Genomic DNA, 19,882 nt, shown 5'->3' on the forward strand with positions numbered 1-19,882 from the left:
AACTAGGTATTTAAAAGATGGGGTAAAAACTCCTTTTGTTACAGAAATAACTATACCCAGTTCTCTCTTATTCATACCATTTGTTTATTATCACTGAGTTAGAATTTTCATGTCAAAGTTTCTTTTAAGTAGAAAAAGGTCACACACATTTGCAGTAGAGTAGCCAAGACATGAACACTATTTAAAATCTATACCTAAGATTCTGACCTGGCTTTGCCCAATGGTAGCAACAGACAAAATAATTCTAGATGGCATATCCCATGTTTGGGCAGTTTTCTAACTGAGGTCTGTAACCTTCCCAACTACATTAATTCTTGATAGCAAGGTAATCAGCCTGTTTAAGCTTTCAAAACTTAAAGTAGAAGCAAGACAGATAATTTAATATTTCACATATCCTGGACATCTTTTCAAGGTGTTTAAAAGTATTTAAAGAATAAACATATGGGGCTGGAGAGATGGCTCTTGAGTGAAAATTCTTAGCACCCACATTAGGCTGCTCACAACTGCCTACAACTTCAGCAACTGAACGCAACACTTTCACCTAGTCTCAAACAACCACACACAGGCAAATATCCACATAAACACATGCACATAAATAACAATGACAGTCTTATAAACAAGGACAATATATTACAAATAAAGCTCACTTGAGTAGAGCTCCTTCAGCAAACATTGTAAACAGAATGGAGAACCGTCTCAGAACTGTAAACATGGGCAAGCTGGAAAAGAAAAGCAAGCAGGTGAAATAAAGCTTCAAAGTGTGTAATTGTAAACCACAATTCTACAAATCGGTAGTTTTAAACAATGCTAATCTCTTTCCGACTGTATGCAAGTTCCATGCTGATTAACCTCGTTTGCCTGGAGAAATATTTTTTATTTAAAAGCCTTTAAAACATTAACTACAAAATGGTAAAACCATGCATCTATTATCACAGGCTAATAATATATGCTTTTAAGTTTCACTCTGAAAATTATGCAAACAGCCTGACTCCAGTCCACATTAGTCTTTAATATTTCTTTCTTTCTTCTTATTTCTTTCTTCCTCACTGGCCTAACTTCCCTTCTTACTCTCTAGACCACTAAGAAAATGTCTATGAAAATCTTACCCATGAAACACTTGTTTTTATGGACATTCCTCTAAATTCTTAGAGCAGTTTGCTTGCATTAATCAAACATCCGGCCTCTTACAATATAAGAATTTCTGAATATATTTCACTCTAAAATGCTTCCTTCTTGTCTGCCAATCAAAGGCAGAGTGTGAATGCATAGATGACAATGGATTGTTTTAAAAAAGCAAATTTTATATAAGCAGCACTTTGCTGTAGGCCTGTATCTCTTTCCAAGTGGGTAATGAGATGGAAAAGGATTCCCTTTCCGTGACAAATCTGACTTCCTAGGAACTCTCCCCAGAGTTATTCTGGTCATTCTCTCAGGGTTCTTGGTTTAAAAAGAATCAGAAAGGAGAATACAAAAACTTCTTTGCCTCTGATCCTCATGGATCTCCATTTTGTTTTTGTGTTAAGATTTTATTTCTAATTTTACATACATATGTGTGGGTATGCGCATGCCCATGGTGTCTGAAGAGGCCAGAAGTGAGTGTCGGATCTCAAGTGAGCTGCCTGGTGTGAATGCTAGGAACTGAAGCCAGGTCCTCTGAAAGAGCAGCCAGTGTTCTGAACCACAGAGCCATCTCTCCAGCCCCCCTCCATACTGTTCACAATCATTTACTATGTCAGGGCTTCATTTGGCTCATGTAGGTTTCTGCTAAACTGTTTCCCACTGTGTATTTAACACACACACACACACACACACACACACACACACACACCACCGCAAAGTCAGAAGCCAAGAACTAGGAGGTAAGCGGGTACTGGGTAGCATTGCCATAGAGTACAACTACTGCTCCTTTCTAAAAGTGAATGGCTCTCCAGTTACACAGTCAGGGTTGACGTAGTAATCATGCTTATGTCAAGATTCCATCAGACTTTAGCCGCTTTGTGTTAAAAGCAAAGCTGTGGAAATTCTTATGTCCATCATCTGACTTGCTGTGTGGAACACACCTAAAACACCCTAAAACACAGTGTTTATGAACTGTATTACAGAAGTAAAATCCTAAACCACACACGAGGGCAGCATTCTGGAGGCTGAGGCAAGATGAGTACCACAAGTTCAAGGCCAGTCTGGGTTACATGGTGTGTTCCAGGTCATCCATGGCTACAAAGTAAGACCCTACCTGGAATACATACATATATATATATATATAAATAAAAAATAAAATCCTATAAGCCTGGCATAAATCTTTCACCACGGCAGCTCTGCAAAAATAAGAAAACCTACTGCACCCCCGACAATATTTGAACACTTCTAACATAATAGTGAGAAGGCAAACAAAACAAAATTCACCCCTTGGCTTCAAATAAACAACTTTGAAACCAAAACTTGGGTCCAATCTTCATTATTTGACAGTGGGAGCTTCCTGGTGTTTTTTGTTGTCAACCCTCCCCCCCCCACACACACACACATCAATCATGACACAGTAATATGACATTGGTATTTAAGATTACATTATTTTAACCCCACTAGAAAAATAAAGTTATCCATACTTCAGTTTCTTTGTGCTGAACAGTCCGGTGATTTGGTTCCCAAAATATAGTAGAGGTAGTGGAAAGGTCTGGAAAAGTGAAAAGGGTAACAAATCTCAGTGAGAAAGGCCGTGACAACAAAGTCCTTTCAAACAGAAACAGCTCTGTTTATGTAGTCAAATTCTTTCCACTTGAAAAGTAAGATCAGCTCTCATGAACAGTGTTGACCCCCGTGAAACACCCAAACAACATTAACTATCCTCTGATACACAACACTGCTGACAGAAAGGGGGAGAAGGGGGTGGCAGGAAGAAAGGACACAGAAATATAAACATGATCAACCACGTGAGGCAGAAACATCACTTGCTTGAAAATATGATACTGTGTGAGCCTGAGACTCCCATGTCCACAGAACGAGAGGAAGCATTTAGTCCTCACATGGAGTCTCACAGAAACATAGGGAATATGAAAACATCCTTCCTCTGGGGGGAAAAAAAAAAGCAATAATAACAGAGGAGCATCATGGCTAAAGTGGACAGGTCTGTTACCAGAATCTCCTTAATCAAAGCAGAAGGATTTTCTATCTTCATTCTCAAGAGATGCTGGCACTTCTCTGGCATGCACTGTTTGTTACCTGTATTCTTTAGCTCTGCTGTCTGCCCTGGTGGAGAGGGGATGGGGCTAGACTGCGGTTTTAAATACGCAAGGCGCTGATTTTTTTTTTCCTTAAGCCACAGAATGGCTCCTTTTTATAAAAATAAAGTATTCCTTCTTTCTCACTTTTACCTTTCGAGGTACATTTCTGTCAAAGTCAGGAAACTTCACTACCCTGAGTGCCTTTCCCACCCAGAGAACTGCTACCGTGGCCACCATCTGCAAACAGAGAACACACACAGATGCACTGTTCTGCATATAAAGACACACACACAGAAGTTCTGAAAACACAGACCACGGAATGCCCAAGATTCCTTCCAACTAACCTGGCCAAGTCCAACACATAGCGAGGACGGAAATCTACAAAAAAAGGGTAAAGAAAAGGAAAGAGGTTGAAAACGGCCAGAAAGCCCTCAAGGTAGAGTGATTTCAACTTCCACGCTGACAACCTTAAAATGCATTTTGATTCAACCCACACCAATGCCTGCCCCTCATCCAAAAATAAAGTCTTCGATTTTTGTAGCCTAGGGCGGCCACTTGTCTCATCTTGTCCCGTTTTACAGTTTGCCTCGGCGTCCTGCAGCTGATATTTTTCCAGAAAGTTAAGGCGGAGATCCCTCGCCAGCGGTTTTAAATCTTTTAAATGAATCTGGGGGTGGGAAACATACACACACACCCCACAAACTTCTGCCCCGGAGTCCCCGTGACAGTGGCGACGGCGGGCGCGTGGGCGTGCAGCCACGCTGGTCCCCAGGTTGTCAGCCGCGCGGGTCGCCGGTCCTTGGACCCGGGCCTCGCTGTGTCCCACCCCCGCCTACCCCGGTCCCCAGCCCCCAGCCCGCCGCGGGGAGCGCGGCCAGCCGAGGGGCATCCCCGGGTGGGCTCGAACCCCCGTCCCCGCCGCCGCCGCCGCCCGCCAGCCCGGCCACCTGTAGTTGGTGAGCACGCTCTTGTTGACCACCACGATGAGGAAAGAGCTCACGCCGTAGAAGCCGGCGGCCAGCAGCTTCAGGAAGACCGTCAGCGTTTCGGCCGGCGCCATCCCCAGCTCCTCCTCATCTCTGTGTGTGGAGGATTTCGCGGGGGCTTCTCCTTTAACCGGAGCATGCTGACGTCTGTGGACTTCCGCCATGGCGGCGGCGGCGGCGGTGGCGGCGGCGGCGCGGGCCTGGGAGCTCGCCCGGCGGCCGGGCGGCGGGGGTCTGGGCCTGACGGTGCGGGGCGCGGAGGAGGAGCGCGGGCCCGGCGGTGCGGGGGCGCGGGCCTCGGAGGGGCGCGGGCTGCGGGGCGCGGGCCTGGCGGTGCGGGGCGCGGACCCTGAGAGCCGGGGCTCCTCGGTGCGGGCCTAGCGTGGCGGCGGAGGCTCCCGGGGGGACCCGGCGGCTCGCGGCAGGACTGCGCGGGTTGTGCTGGCCGCACAGCTTCCCCGCACTGCCGCCGCTGCCCGTCCCCGCCCAGGGGTTGGGACACTGGGGTTCACACCCTCGGGGACTTTGCCCTGGCATGGTGCCTCCCGGGGTCAGGGAAGGGCCGCGCTTGGCTTCGGCGGCGGGGCTGGTGCTGGAGAGGAGCTGGGGAGCCGGCAAGAACCGGGCAGGGACTCCGGGAGCCGCCGGGACACCAACCCGGGGACCACTGAGCCGGGGCGGCTGGGCACAGTGCTGCGCGCCTGCGCACGAGGGTGCGCTGGGTGTCTCCCCCCCCCCCGCCCCGTCACCCCCTCCCCCGCTGCGGGGAGCAAGCGGCTGTGCGGGAGCCGCGGCTGCGGACCCCGGAGGTGCCGCTGCTCTCTTTTAACGCGTGAAGTGATGCCCTGTTGCATCCTCAGTTCTCTGGAATGCGCTTTTTGGTCTCTCCTGCAGGGGGTCGAAGTTCACAAAAAAAATATCAAATGTGGTTCAGCGGTAAACAAAGATTTCATTCTGCAGAACCTGAGACTCCTCGCACTTCTGAACACAGAACCCTTCTTTGCAGATAAAGGAGGGAATTCTTTTTTGTTGTTGTTTGTTTGAGTTGATCTATCCAGAAAAGGCATAGGTAGGTGGAAGGGGAAGTATGGAAATAAGCCACTGGTGGACTGGTTAAGGGGGAAAAAAGTGAAAGAAAGAATAAAAAAGAAAGAAAGAAAAAAAGAAAAGCAAGGTGCTTGGAGCCTAAAAAGTTTGTTCCGGTTCAAGGACTCTTTGAAACATTTTCTGTGCTCTTAGACCGATTAGATGCTCTCTCTGCACCTCCTTCTGTAAATCCAGTACTGTTTTTTTTTTTCACAGGGTACCATCACAAAACCAAAGAATAAGCAAGGAAATTACATTCCTACTTTTAGTGATTAGGAAGGAAAGTTTTTTAATTATCTCCCCAAATTCTCTATCACTTTAAGTTTTTTTTTTTTTTTTTTTTTTTAAACTGTGGTAAAAACTACATTTTATCATTTTAATCCTCGGGTGTGCAATCCTTGGTTATGCAACCATCACCAGGCACCCTCCCCAGAACATTCACCATCTCAGTAATCAACCAAGTAATCCTTTCCCATTCTCCACCCTCTGCATCAAAACCAAATAACCGCCGTTCTGCTCTCAGTCTCTGAATCTGACTGTTTGTGCACCTCATACATGACACAGTGTTTTCCCTTTCATGACTGGCTTGTGCCAGTTACATAATATGTTCAAGGTGCGTCTGCACTGTAACATGTGCCAGAACTGGAAATGCTGGCAGCCAGGGTGGTGCTCTTAACTATTGGCAACAGTTTCTGCCCACACCCCCAGAGACTGAGCTCTTTCCCTTTCCTGAGCTGTTACCAAATCTACAATGTAGTTCATGCCTCTCTTCACTTCCATTTTTTAACACTCCTCCCTTGTCTCTTGAAGTATTACTTTTCCTTCTGTATCTGGGCAAAACGTTCCCTGTTTTCAGGTAGCCTGTCTCCAAAGGTCCCCTCATGTCTTCCTTTCCCTCTGTGAACATCTTACTCTGTCCATGCCACAATAAAATATTACCCGTGACTGGGCCAAACATTCCTGATGATTTGGGAGGATAAGAAATCCAAAATCGCCGGGCGTTGGTGGCGCACGCCTTTAATTCCAGCACTCGGGAGGCAGAGCCAGGCGGATCTCTGTGAGTTCGAGGCAGCTGGGCTACCAGTGAGCTCAGGAAAGCGCAAAGCTAAAAAAACCTTCGAAAAAAAAAAAAAAAAAAAAAAAAAAAAAAAGAAAGAAATCCAAAATCAAAGCACTGACCCATCAGGTGTCTCCATTCAGCTGACCTCCTCTCTTATTCTAAGATGGTACCTTCACCATCATTGCTCCCAGTACGTGAAAAACTGTCCTTTGAGACAGAGGACAAAGATGAGTGAATGCTATTGTCTACAGCATTATCACATTCCCGAAGACAGAACCTTCATGACCTAGTCATCTCCTAAAGGCCTGACTTCCTGATTTGGTCACATTGGCAGTTATTTCCACATATTGCAGTGACCCAAAGGAAAATAAATCTGAAAGTATGGAGCTAGGCAACAATGTTTTTCTCTGCCCAATCATATTTACAAAAATTAGCAAATATTTATTAAGGCCTATCACAGGCCAAGATCTGACCTGGGTTTTCTCACTACTGGTCATGCCGAGGCTACCATGGGTCTTCTATAAAATGCTGTGGTGTCCAAGGTCTCACTTGGTGCTCAGGGAAGTAAAATGTGGCCATAGTCAAGGAAGCTTCTCTCCTACAGCATGTGTAATTAGAATTTGGGTAACTTTTGGTATTGTAAGTACTAAGACCTGTTTCTTAACCTTGGTAATATTAATTACAGAACTACATATAGGGATTTGTATATTATTTTGTGCAGTAATCTCTTCATGCTGAAATATGTGAAGAAGTTAGAATTGTAAAGGTTACATTGAGTACTTTGATTGAGACACCAATCTTCTCTATTTTGAAAGATAAATTTGTCAGTTGATAATTTTAGACCTCTCTGGGTTGAATTACTACCAGAAAAATCTTTGTAATTGTTGCTGTTTAAAATTTATTTCTATTCACGTGTATGCACGTGTTTTGTGTGTATGAGCACGTGTATGCAGGTGCCCATGGAGCTGGAGTTATAAGTAGTTGTGAACCCCCTGATGTGCATCCTAGAAGCCAAAATACAGTCCTCTGCAAATGCAACAAGTGTTCTTAACAGATGGGCTGTCTCCTCAGCTCCAGATCTCTGTAGTTAAATCACTTTTTAAAATGAAAACATTGCTGTCAGCCATGCTGTTTTTCCATCAAAGAAGACCAATTCCATATTTTTTAAGTGTAACTCACTTGTTTTCCCCACACTTCCTCCTTTCCTTGGCTCTTCCTATCTTTAGGCCTCTTTTGTAAAAATTATATATATGTTTTTTGTTTTTTATGTGTATGAGTGCATGCCTGGTGCCCTGGGAGGCCAGAGAAGGGCACTGGGTCCCCTGAGACTGGAGTTACAGATGGTTGTGAGCCACTATGTGGGTTCTGGAAATCAAACTCAAATTCTCCAAAAGAGCACCAAGTGCTCCTAGATGCCTGAGGCATCTCTCCAGTCCCATTTTAGGTCTTTTTCCCATCTATCTACCCGTTTCTTGTTTTGCTGCAAGCCCACGTCAGTGACCTGCCTACCTTAGAATCGGGAAACAAACTTCATACAGATTTGCTGTTTGAACAACACTTTTAAAATTCAGAGCACCACAGAGCATGCACAAGGAAAGTATGGTACTTCTGTGCAGTGCTCTGCGCTTGCCTCATTAGGCTGGAAGGAGTGACTTTAATGGCTCCCCATGGGGGACCTGGAACTAGGCAGGGTAAAACCTCCCCTATCAACAGGAAAGCCTGGGAGGGCATGTCAGCCCCTGGGGTCCCTAGCCTGATGTGACCATGCTGATGTTTGGCCCAAGTCTGTCCAGCACATACTTTGAGCTCCTGTGCCAGACAATACTGGTAATAATGCAGGACTGGCTTCAGAGTCACCACATACCAGCTAGAGCTACTAAATGCATATGGCTTGTGCCTGAAATATCTCTATCTGTATTCTGATTCTAATGATCTAACTGATTCTAATCATTCTCACTTAATGATCATGCAAAAGTGTAGTGTTTGGACCAAATGAACTTGCTGTCTCTAATGTTGACATGGTGCTGCATCAGAACCTACCCTTGCATACTACTTGTCTGAGTGCTGACACCTCCCTTTTTTATTTTGCTAGCTCATTGCTATGGCTGTTTATATAAAGCCCCACCTTTTCTTCTGAGCAGAGAAAATCTACAATAAAGGATTTCTTCAGAGTAATGTAGGCAGTAAATAGGACTTACAGTAAATATTGCCCCCCCCCCAGGCTTTAAGGACACCCGAGTTTAATTCTCCCTTTTGTTACTGAAATAAAATACCCTCTGTTCCTAGCACACCTGCAGCCAATCTAGGCACCTGACTCCAAGAGAAAAACGAGCTGTCTCTGGTCTTTCAATGTCTGAAAGGCTTCCAGGCAGAAGAATGATGTTAAAAACAGAACAAAGCAAAACAAAATATTCCCGAGACTTATACACGAGAGGTGATTAATGTATGTCCTTCCATTGAGTAAACTGACTACCAGATGAAGGCTGGACACATTAAGCCAGTAGGGATGTGCACCTTGGGGTATTCTGAGGAGTTTAGCTTGTAGAAAACTAGTGATAATACAAAAGAAATTCAATTATAGAGATACTGATTGTCCTCAGTAGAAAACCTTACTTCAGAGTCTGACCCGATGGCTTTACAGGGTGTTCACCAGTTCTACATGTATTAGCATATTCAGTTCAGTGTTCTTGGGACTGTTTATACAGTATAAGCCAACCTTCACATTTTCTTTCAAACTAATTCTGGCAGAGATTTTATGAGCAAAGGACATCAAGATCACGATGGGGAAATGTACAGAGACAACCAAACCAAACTAGTGGGAACTCATGAACTGTGGACCAATAGCTGTGGAGCCCCCATGGGACTGGACTAGGCCCTCTACACAGGCAAGACAGTTGTTTAGCTTGAACTGTTTAAGGGGTCCCCTGGCAGTGGGATCAGGATCCATCTCTGGTTCATGATCAGGCTTTTTGGAGCCCAGTGCCTATAGTGAGACACCTTACACAGCCTTGGTGCAGGGGGTGGGGAGGGGGGCTTGGACCAGCCTCAACTGAACTACCAGGCTCTGCTGACTCTATATGGGAGGCCTTGCCTTGGAGGAGGTGGGAATGGGGGGTGACTTTTGGGGAAGGCTGTGGGGCAGGAGGAGAGTGGAGAGGGGGATCTGTGGTTGGTATGTAAAGTGAATGGAAAATTTCTTTAAAAAAAAAGAAAAAGAAAAAACTAATTTTGGCATCTTACTCTTTATTCAATGGCAGGTTAAATAAAACAGGATTTAAAAAAAATAACTAAGAGAATCAATTTTTTGTTTTTTTTTTCTTTCATTGAGAATAGATTTTTTTCATACAATGTATTCTGATTAGAGTTCCCCCTCCCCCTAATCCTCCCAGTTCCTCCTCACCTCCCCTTCCACCCACATCCACACCTTTTCTGTCTCACCCTAGAAAACAAACAGCCACCTAAGGAATAATAATGAAATAAAGTAAGATAAAACAAGATAAACAAATCAGAATAGCACAAAACAAACAAAAGAAAAAGAGCTAAAGAAAAAGCACAAGAAACACATATAGATGCACACATGCGAACACACACACACACACACACACACACACACACACACTCACAGAGGAATCCCATAAAAACCCAAAACCAGAAGCTATAATATATATGCAAAGGACCTATAAAGTTTTTTTAAAAATTCCTAATTCAACATTATGAGACAAGAATCTCCAAAGATACCGTTGAGTTTGTTTTCTGTTGACCATCTACTTCTGGACATGCAGCCTGCCCTTAAGAGTGGTTTGTTTCCCCAGTGAAACTCCATGGGAGAAAACTAATTTTTCATTTGCAAGTGGGAATCAACTGGAGATAGCTTATGGATTGGGGAAGTATGTCCTCTTCTCCTTTCAACTCTAGAGCCCCACCTGGTGCAGATCCTGGTAGGCCCTGTGCATGCTACCACAGTCTCTGTGAGTTTATATGTACATCAATTGTGCAGTGTTTAGAAGGCCTTGTTTCCTTGGTGTCCTCCATCCTTTCTGGCTCTTACACTCTTTCAGCCTCCTCTCCTGCAGAATCTCTTGAGCCCTAAGGGGACAGATTTGATGGAGACATTCCATTGAGGGCCGAGTATTCCAAGGCCTCTCACTCTCTGCTTGTTTTCTGGCTGTGGGTCTCTGTATTTGTTCCCATTTGCCTTTCTGATGATGACTGAGCAAGGCACTGATCTATGGGTATGGCAAAATGTCCTTAGGAGTCATTTTATTGCTGCATTCCTTCAGCAGAACAGTAGTATTTAGTTTTCTCCTAGGTCCCTGGGCTACCTAATGTCAGGTTCTTGCCCACCCAAGCAGATTTGGGTATGGGCTCCATCTCATGGAGTGGGCCTTAAGTCAAATCAGATGTTGGTTGGTTACTCCCATAAGCTTTGTGCCACTATTGTACCCATGTATCTGGAAAGCAGGTCACCATTGTAGATCGAAGGGTTGGTAGCTGGGTTAGTGTTTACATTTTTTTGGTAGCCAAAAGAGTACCTTCCAGTACCCAGAAAACTATTCAGTAGGGGTGAAGGCTTGTTAGGCACCAGCTTGACTTCTTCGTATTCAATGAGTTGTATAGGTATTGTCTTCAGCAATATGGCCTTACTGTAAGTTTGTGGAGAACACCCAATAGTCCTGGCATTAGCCTGGGTTGTTTGGGAGTTGCCATGGGACCCTTCTTGCCAACAATTTGATTAGATGTACCCATTCCTGGTACTGAAAGAAGCTTCATTTAGTGATGAGAGATGTCCAATTGGGGCTCTGTCTCCCCCATTATTTGATGGTTTCATTTGGATCACCTACATATGTGGTGTATTTTAGGAAGCTTCTACTGTATTAGGTTTCCATACACTCCCTCAAATGACTCTTAGTTTTAGCTGTCCCTCCCCATATTTCCTCCTTCAACCCCCTATCCTCCCCACCCCGATTTGATCCTCCATTCCAGTGTCTGCTGTGGGATAATGCTTTTGTTCACTGGTTTAATAAAATGCTGATTGGCCAGTAGCCAGGCAGGAAGTATAGGTGGGATAAGCAGACAAGGAGAATTCTGGGAAGAGGAAGGCTGAGTGAGGAGATGCCATCCCGCCATCCAGAAAGCAGCATGTAATGGCACTCAGGTAAAGCCTCGGAAAAAGTGGCAACATGGATTAACAGAGATGGGCTGAATTTAAATGTAAGAGCTAGTCAATAGTTAGCTGGAGCTAATGGTTGAGCAGTTTTAATTAATATAAGCCTCTGTGTGTTTACTTGGGGGATGTGAGTAGGAGAGATTTGTCCCTACCACCGGCTGGCTGGGACATAGAAAAACTTCCAGTTACAAGTGTCCCACCCCCATCCATCAATAACTATCTGTTCTATTTCCCCTTCTTAGGGCACTCCATCCCTCTCCTCTAGCTCCTTACTCTATATCTAACCTCTATGGTTGTAAGAATTATAACTTGCTTATCAATGACTTAACACCTAATATCCACATATAAGTGAATACATATCATATTTGTCTTTTGGGGTTTGGGTTACCTCACTCAGGATGGTTTTTTCTATTAATTTACCTGCAAATTTCATGATTTCATTCTTTAACAGCTGTCTAATATTCCATCGTGTAAATGTACAACATGTTTTCTTTATCCATTCATCTGTTGACAGACATATAGGTTATTTCCATTTTTTGGCTGCTGTGAATAGAGCAGCAGTAAACATGGTTGAGCAAGTGTCTCTATTGTCAGATGAACTTTCTTTGGATATATGCTCGAGTGGTATAACTGGATCTTAAGATAGATTCATTCTTGTCTTCCTGAGGAACTGCCACACTGATTTCCATAGTGACTGTATAAGTTTGCACTACCCCCGCAGAAATGGATGAGTGTTCCCCTTGCCAGAATGAGCTGTCATTTGTTTCACTGATCTTAGCCATTCAGACTGCTGTAAATGAAATCTCAAAGTAGTTTTGATTTGCATCTCTGATGACTAAGGATGTTGAACATTTCTTTGAGTGCTTCTTAGTCATTTGAGTTTCCTCTTTTGAAGTCTTTGTTGAGACCTGTACCCCATATTTTAATTGGGTTGCTTTCTTGATGTCCAGTTTTTGTACTTCTTTATATATTTTGGATATTAGCCCTCTATCAGATGGGTAGTTGGTAAAAAACTCTTTTGTATTCTATAAGCTGCCTCTTTGTCCAAATGATGGTGTTCTTTGCCATACATATACTTTTCAGTTTCATGACATTCCATTTTATTAATTGATGTTCTTAGTAGCCATGCTGTTGATGTTCTGTTCAGAAAGTCTTTTTCTAAGACAATGAGTTCAAGACTATTCCCCAATTTCTCTTATCCAGATTCAGTGTATCTGGGTTTATGTTGAGGTCTGTGATCATTTGGAGTTGAGTTTTGTGCAGGGTGATAAATATGCACATATTTGCATTCTTCTACATGCAGACATCCAGTTTGACCAGCACTGTTTGCTGAAGATGCTATCTTTTCTCCAATGTGTATTTCTGACTTCTTTAAAAAAAAAAAATCTGGTGTCCATATGTGTGTAGACTAATGTCTAGGACTTCAGTTCTATCGTGTTGATTAGCAAGTCTGTTGTGCTAATGCAATGCTGTTTTTAATATTGTAGCATTGTAGTTCAATTTGAGATTGAGAATGGTGATACCTCTAGCAGTTCTTTTATTATTTAGAATGGTTTTAGCTAACCTGTTCTTTGGTTTGTTTTTGTTTTTTGATTCATCTATTTCCATATGTAGCTGACAATTGTCCTTTCCAGATTTGTGAAGAATTGTGTTGGAATTTTGATGGGGATTGCATTGAATCTGTAGCTTACTTTTGGTAGTGTCTTAGTTAGGGTTTCTATTGCTATGAAGAGACACCATGACCACAACAACTCTTATAAAGGAAAACATTTAATTGGGGTGGCAACTTAAAGTTTCAGAGGTTTAGTCCATTATTATTATGGCAGGAGGATGGTGACATGTAGGTAGACATGGTACTGACTATATATTGATTAGAAGGCAACAGAAAGTAGACTAAGATACTGGGCAATATCTTATATGAGACCTCAAAGCCCGCCTCCACAGTGGCACACTTCCTCCAATAAGACCATACCTACTCGAACAAGGCCACACTTCTTAATAGTGCCACTCCCTTTGGGTGCCATTTTCTTTCAAATCCCCACAGGCAGGATGGCCATTTTTATTATATTAACCCTACTGACCCATGAATGTGAGAGATCTTTCCATCTTCTGATACCTTCTTCAATTTCTTTTGTAAGTGTCTTAAAGTTTTTTTTTTTTTAATGTAAGTCTTTAACTTGCTTGGTTAGAGTTACCCCAAGATATTTTGTATTATTTGAGGCTATTGTGAAAGTTGTTGTTTCCTGATTTCTTTCTCAGTCCGTTTTTTATTTGTGTATAGGAGGGCTACTGGTTTTTGTGTAATTTTGTACCCAGCTACTTTGCTGAAAGTGTTTATCAGACATAGTAATTTCTTGGTGGAACTTATGTCATTTATGTACACTATCAGGTCATCTGAAAAATAAAGATACTTTGACTTCTTCCTTTCCAGTTTGTGTTCCCTTATTCTCCTTCAGTTGTCTTTTTGCTCTAAGACTTCAAGCACTATATTGAATAGGTATGGAGAGAGTGGACAACCTTGTTACTGATTTTAGTGGAATTGCTTTGAGTTTCTCTCCACTTAACTTGGTGTTGGCTATGGGCTTGCTGTAAATTGTCTTTATTATGTTAAAGTATGTCCCTTGTTTCTCTAATTTTTCCAGGATTTTATCATGAAAGGATGTTGGGTTTTTATCAAAGGCCTTTTCTGCATCTAATAAGATAATTATTTGTTTTTTTTGTCTTTCTGCTTGTTTATATAGTGGATTACATTTATCAATTTATGGATGTTGAACCATCCCTGCATTTCTGGGATGAAGCCTGCTTGATCATGATGAATAATCTTTTTGATGTGTTCTTAGATTTGGTTTGCAAATATTCTATTGAGAATTTTTTTTTTTTTTTTTTTCGAGACAGGGTTTCATGGAGTGGAGAACTCTACAGCATTATTCATTCAGCAGAGACCTGAGCACATCTGGAACAGTTCAGCCACTGTGCTCAAAGCATCCCATCTCACTTGCAGGCCTTAATTGTGTATCAGCTAGACACTTAACAGGAAATGGGTAGTACAACAAATGACAATCAAAGTGTCATTTGAGGCTACTGTACAGACAAACTACACAGGATAAAAAGCCCCAGAGCTAACAACCAGGCCAATAACAGACAGACAGGACTGAAAGGGTGGGGGAATTTGAGAAAAGCAAACACAGAGGAGCTTGTCGTGCCAGTTCATAGAGACATGTCGAGGAGGAAGCTAGACTAGCAAGTATCCGAGCCTCATTTCCCTCTTTGACCCTATAGTGTTCTCCTAGCGGCTAATGTCAACGATCAATAGCAAGGTCTGAAGCTGTGCTGGGATATATACATACACATAAATAAAAACCAATATTTTTTCAAGAGAAAGATTCTCTGTCTCCCTCTCCCAGGGTTGAGCCTACAGATGTGCAGACCTAACAATAACTCCCTCCTCAAACTGCAGGCCCAGCACAGCTCTAGGCAATCTAATGCTCTCTTCTGATCTCTGTATGTGATATATACATGTATGCAAGCAAAACATGTACATAAAATAAATATTAAAAAAGTAAATGTGCCTGCATGATTATGGACTCCAAGAAAAGAACAAATTAGGCCCAACTGGAGACTTAATTTGCATATGCTAAGGGTCTCTATACAGCTGGAAGAAAAATTTTCAGGTCCCTTGGTCACAGCATGACAAAGATGGTGAAATATCACCTCAGATGTAACTATGTGATATTCTCAAGGCATTCTTTATAGCTAGATACCCATGCTAAATTTCCAGTAACCATGCTGGAACAAGGAGGACCCAGGCTCAGCTCCGGTGTTTTAGGAACCTGGGTAGATGTATAAATAGGTAAGGCTGGCACGGGATAAGGGGATCTGAGTTGCATGGGGGTGGGGCTCAAAAGGTGGGAGGGGACTGATGGCTTGTGTCTGCTCTCATGGGACTTCGTTACACAATGGGTATTTCCTGCAGCTTTACAGTCATGGGGGGTTTCACTTAATGCTTGTCCGAGACCCCCAAGCACATTAGTGTTATGCCATAGGACATTACCAACAGGGTAATTAAGGGAGGTCATAGCCTCAGACCCAGAGCCCCTGGTATCTGAATGACCATTTAAATCTTAAATGTCATGGGGTAGAATCAGAACCTTTGACAAGAAGCCTTTGAGGAAAATGTATTGGAAGCTATGTGCTAGTTTGTGATGATTATTAATATTGGTTGTTGACGGAATGTCACAATGACTGGAAAGTTGATGAAACATACTCCTGATGTGTCTGTTAGGTTGTTTGCAAAGATAATAGGCATGTGGATCAACGGGTTGAGTGGGAAAACCCACCCTGAACATGGGCAGCAGCATCCAAAATTCCAGGGACTCAGAATGAACATGTGGAAGAGAGTTCACTTGTGCACACATTGGAGGCCCTATTTGAGCAGGAATATTTTATGCTGTTGCTGCTGATTCATGTGAGCGTCACATGACAGGTTCTTCAGCCTTTTCACACAGAATTGTACCACTGGGCCTCTGGCACAAGGCCTCTGACCTCAAGCTGGCACTGCATTGTTGGTCCCTCTTTTGAGGCGTCCAGCTTCTTGGAATGACAGCCACCAAATTTCCTACCTCTCTAGGCCGGGGGTAATCACTGTGGGAACCATCAGTCTCTGATCTTGTAAATTAGCTAATAAATCTCCTTCTAACTACAGACATTCTACTGGTTCTCTTCCCCCCAAGGACCCTCATTTGAGGCTTGAAGGGCTAGAAAATAAGATGAAGTACAATGGTGACAGTCATAATAGTTTGAGCTGTTTGGGCAGCATGGCGTAGGTAGGTTTGGGAGGGAAATGGGATCTCTTCTACCACCTGTTTCCAAATGGTGCATTGTTCATCTGCAGAACACTTGAATCTATAGAATGCACAGGTTACCAAGGACTTCTGCTTCCTTTGAATTGGGCAAAGAAAAGGATATGCTCTCTAATGCTTATAATCTTCTAAATTTCTGTATTGATTTGATTTGATTTGCTTGTTTTTGAGACAGGTCTCATTTATCTCAAGCTGGATTTGAACTTCTTTTATAGCCTGGGTTGCCTCAATCTCCTGATCCGCCTTGCCCCCACCTCTCAGTGCTGGGATTACAGGTATGTGTGCCACCACAAACTGATTCTGCTTGTCATTTTCTGAGATTAGTTTCACCCAATCAAGAAATGTAGGCTAAAGAAAGGCATGGTGGTATATGCCTGTGATCCCAGCACTTGAGAAGTGGGATGCAGGAGGACAGAGAGTTCAAGGTCATCCTCACCTGCACAGCAAGTTCCAGGCTAGCCTGAGCTACATGAGACTGTGGCGAAAGAAAAAGATGGGGGGAAAGAAAAGGAAGGAGGAAGGAAGGAAGGAAGGAGTTAATTACTACAATTTCCAAGCTTTTAGACTCTCTAATGGAGAAAAGTCTGGGTCAGGCAGGAGACCATGGGTGCTACTACAACAAAGTGTCTTCCAGGAAAATAAGAAATGAGGAAATTTTCATTTTACTTAAACTAACCCAAGATCATATTGTGTCAAGACGAGATGTTATTTTCTTAGGTGGTTTAGGGGAACCTAGGTCTCCTTATCATGGGCCTTAGTGACCCTAGACCTGTAGGTGAATAAGGTGAAGGTCTTGCATACTGCTAGCTGGTGCAATATAAATGTTAGAAAAAGTGTAGACAAATTGGATTTAACATGGTTTCTTTGACCATATGGTAACTCATGAATTTAGCAGCATCCAGCACCAAAACAGGCTCAGATAGTTTTCCCTGGCACTGTAAGCAGTGGCTTTTTATAGGATGAAGGCAGAGATGAAGTAGAGAACCCAAATGATTGGCTACAACTAGGTGCTGACTTTGTGGGCTATGATGTTATGGAGCATTTTGTTATGATGCCATAAGTTGTGTACTTGTGATTGCTTAAACCTGGCTGCTATGATTGGCTGAAATTCGGCCACATGATATTCCCCAATTAGGCTGTGGTTTATTTATATACTAAGGTAACCTATCATTGATTAGGTAGGGACTAAAAATATGAAGAAATCCCGAGGCTAACATCTCTTGCTTGTTTAATTAAAAGAAACAAGCAGGGGCTGGTGAGATGGTTAAGCAGGTAAAAGGACTAGTCACACAAGCCTACTTACCTGAGTCTGCCCCCAGAACGCTTGTTAAAGTGGAAAGAGCTGACTTCCTGAAGTTGTCCTCCGATCTCTACACATGCTCCACAGGATGTACATAACACACATACACACACACACACACACACACACACACACACACACACACACACACACATCCATGTACACCCACAATACTAATAAAATAATAATACACTTCAAATAAAGAAAAGAAATAAGCAAATAAGTCCGTTGATGAGGTATCTGAAGGAAATTTTTTTTGTTCCCTTGAAGTCCTCCTGGGACGCCATGAGATGAGGATTGTTTCTATAGAAATGAATGCAACTTCCCATGGGAGTGATTCATGGACCACAGCAACAGCCGGCTGGGTCACCAGCAGGGGCTATACCATCACCTTCAATGCAGGCTGCCCTTGAAGGCTATGCTCAGATCTTAGAATGAGAATAAAAGCCAAGTCTGACTTTGACCATGCTGCCGGACACCCCCTGCAGCTGTTGATTTAAACGATGTTAGATGTCAAATGAAAGCCGAAGAGAATGGTGCAGAGTTGAAGTTCCACCTTCTCAGTACCCAGCTCCCTCAGCTGGGAAGCTGCTTTAACTGAGTCCTCGAGCAAATGTATGTTTGTGTTTTGTTTGTTTGTTTTGTAGCAAGCTTTCTTGTTGAATTATCTTTGGACCTCCAGCTTGCAAATAAAAATAGGCTTTTTCCCAACTAGCACTTGTATCTTAATAACCCATATCTTTTTAAATCTACATTCTGTCACATGGCTCGGTTACCTCTTCTTAGTATGGCGTACCCAACTTGCTCCAAGTCTGTTAGGGTAATGGTGCTGCTAGATTCCTCCTCCCAGTTTCTCTATCTCTGCCCGGAAGTCTAGCCTATTTCCTGCCTGGCTATTGGCCACTTAGCTCTTTATTAAACCAATCAGAAGGTATCTTAGGCAGAGCCATCTCTTTACAGTGTAAACTAATACTCTGCAACAGTTTTTGGGCACTAATCTTACTCTGTAGCCCAGGCTGGTCTTGAACTCATGATCATACTGCCTTAGCCTACTAAGGGCTAGGATTAAAGGAGTAAGTACATCCACATGCATGCAAAAATGTCATTTTTATATAAATAAAAGGCCTTTTTCTTTTAGATAGGCTCTTCTGTATGTATTCTGGACTAGCCTTCTACTCACTATATATATATAGTGATTTGACTGAGAAGGGTCTCCCTTAGTCTTGGGCATTTGAACACTTGGTCCCGAGTCAGCATCTCTGATTGAGAAGGCTTAGGAGCTGTGGCCTTGTTGGAGGAAATGTGCCACTGGAGATAGGCTTTGACAGTAAAAAGCCTTGCCTGTTTCTAGTTTGCTCTGTCAGCTTCAGGCTTGTGGTGGCTAAAGACCTGAGTTCTCAGCTTCCCCTTCCTGCTTCCAAGCCTGCCACTTGCTGTCATAGCTTCCTGCCATGACAGACTCTTTTCTCTCTGGAGCCCAAATAAACTTTCCCATAACTGGTTCCTGGTCATTGTCCTGGTCAGACATGTTTGTCAACCGTACACAAGCCAGGGTCACTGGGCAAAAGGAACTTCAGCTGAGAAAATGCCTCCCCTTAGGCAAGTCTGTGGGGGCAGTTTTCTTGATTAATGATTGATGTGGGAGGGTCCAGCCCATGGTGAATTCCTTGGCAAATGGCCCTGGGTTGTGTAAAGAAGATTGAACAAGCCATTAGGAACTAGCTGTGGTCCTCCATGGTCTCTGCTTTAGTTCCTGTCTCCAGGTTCCTGCTTGAGTTCCTGCCTTGACATCCCTTCATGGTGGACTACAACTATAAGCTAAAATCCACCCTTTGTTCCCTTAGTTGATTTTGGACATGTGTTTATCACAGCGCTAGAAATTTAAGTAAGGTGCCCATGGTATTTTCTCCCACCAACAGAAAATTGATATGGTTTTTAACTGATGCCAGGCTTTTTCCACCCCTAGTACTAAGAGTGAACCCGGGTCTCATTCATGCTAGATAAGAACTCTAGGACTGAGTTACATAGCCAGTGTTTACTCTCTTCCTACAGGCTAAAGCCACAAACACCCATAGGAACTACCAAAAAGAACTAGCTACTCCCTCCCACAACCCCCCCTACTTCCTAAAGCCTAAAGTCTATATACTATAGTTAGGTTTAGCATTTAACTTAGAAAAAAAAAAAGTTGTAACATGAGCAAGCTTAA

The 19,882-nt window shown here is 43.2% G+C and overlaps 1 protein-coding gene across 4 annotated transcripts in view; it reads right to left on the reverse strand.

The window, feature by feature from the left end:
• Slc35d1 (solute carrier family 35 member D1) overlaps nt 1-4,646 on the reverse strand; it is a 46,595-nt gene extending 41,949 nt beyond the window's left edge. Inside the window, exons 1-5 of one of the 4 annotated variants that reach the window (XM_028887836.2) lie at nt 4,166-4,646; nt 3,563-3,596; nt 3,369-3,455; nt 2,604-2,671; nt 648-719 (exon numbers count right to left, since the gene is read on the reverse strand). In XM_028887836.2, the coding sequence (XP_028743669.1) occupies nt 648-719; nt 2,604-2,671; nt 3,369-3,455; nt 3,563-3,596; nt 4,166-4,368 (464 nt within the window). In that variant the 5' untranslated portion in view covers nt 4,369-4,646. The remainder of the gene's footprint in view (nt 1-647; nt 720-2,603; nt 2,672-3,368; nt 3,456-3,562; nt 3,597-4,165) is intronic. The other 3 variants (XM_037202756.1, XM_028887853.2, XM_028887844.2) reach the window with 3 other exon arrangements.
• Between the last annotated feature and the right edge of the window lie 15,236 nt (nt 4,647-19,882).

This window comes from Peromyscus leucopus, chromosome 2 (assembly GCF_004664715.2).
Source record: "Peromyscus leucopus breed LL Stock chromosome 2, UCI_PerLeu_2.1, whole genome shotgun sequence".
Lineage (NCBI taxonomy): Eukaryota > Metazoa > Chordata > Mammalia > Rodentia > Cricetidae > Peromyscus > Peromyscus leucopus.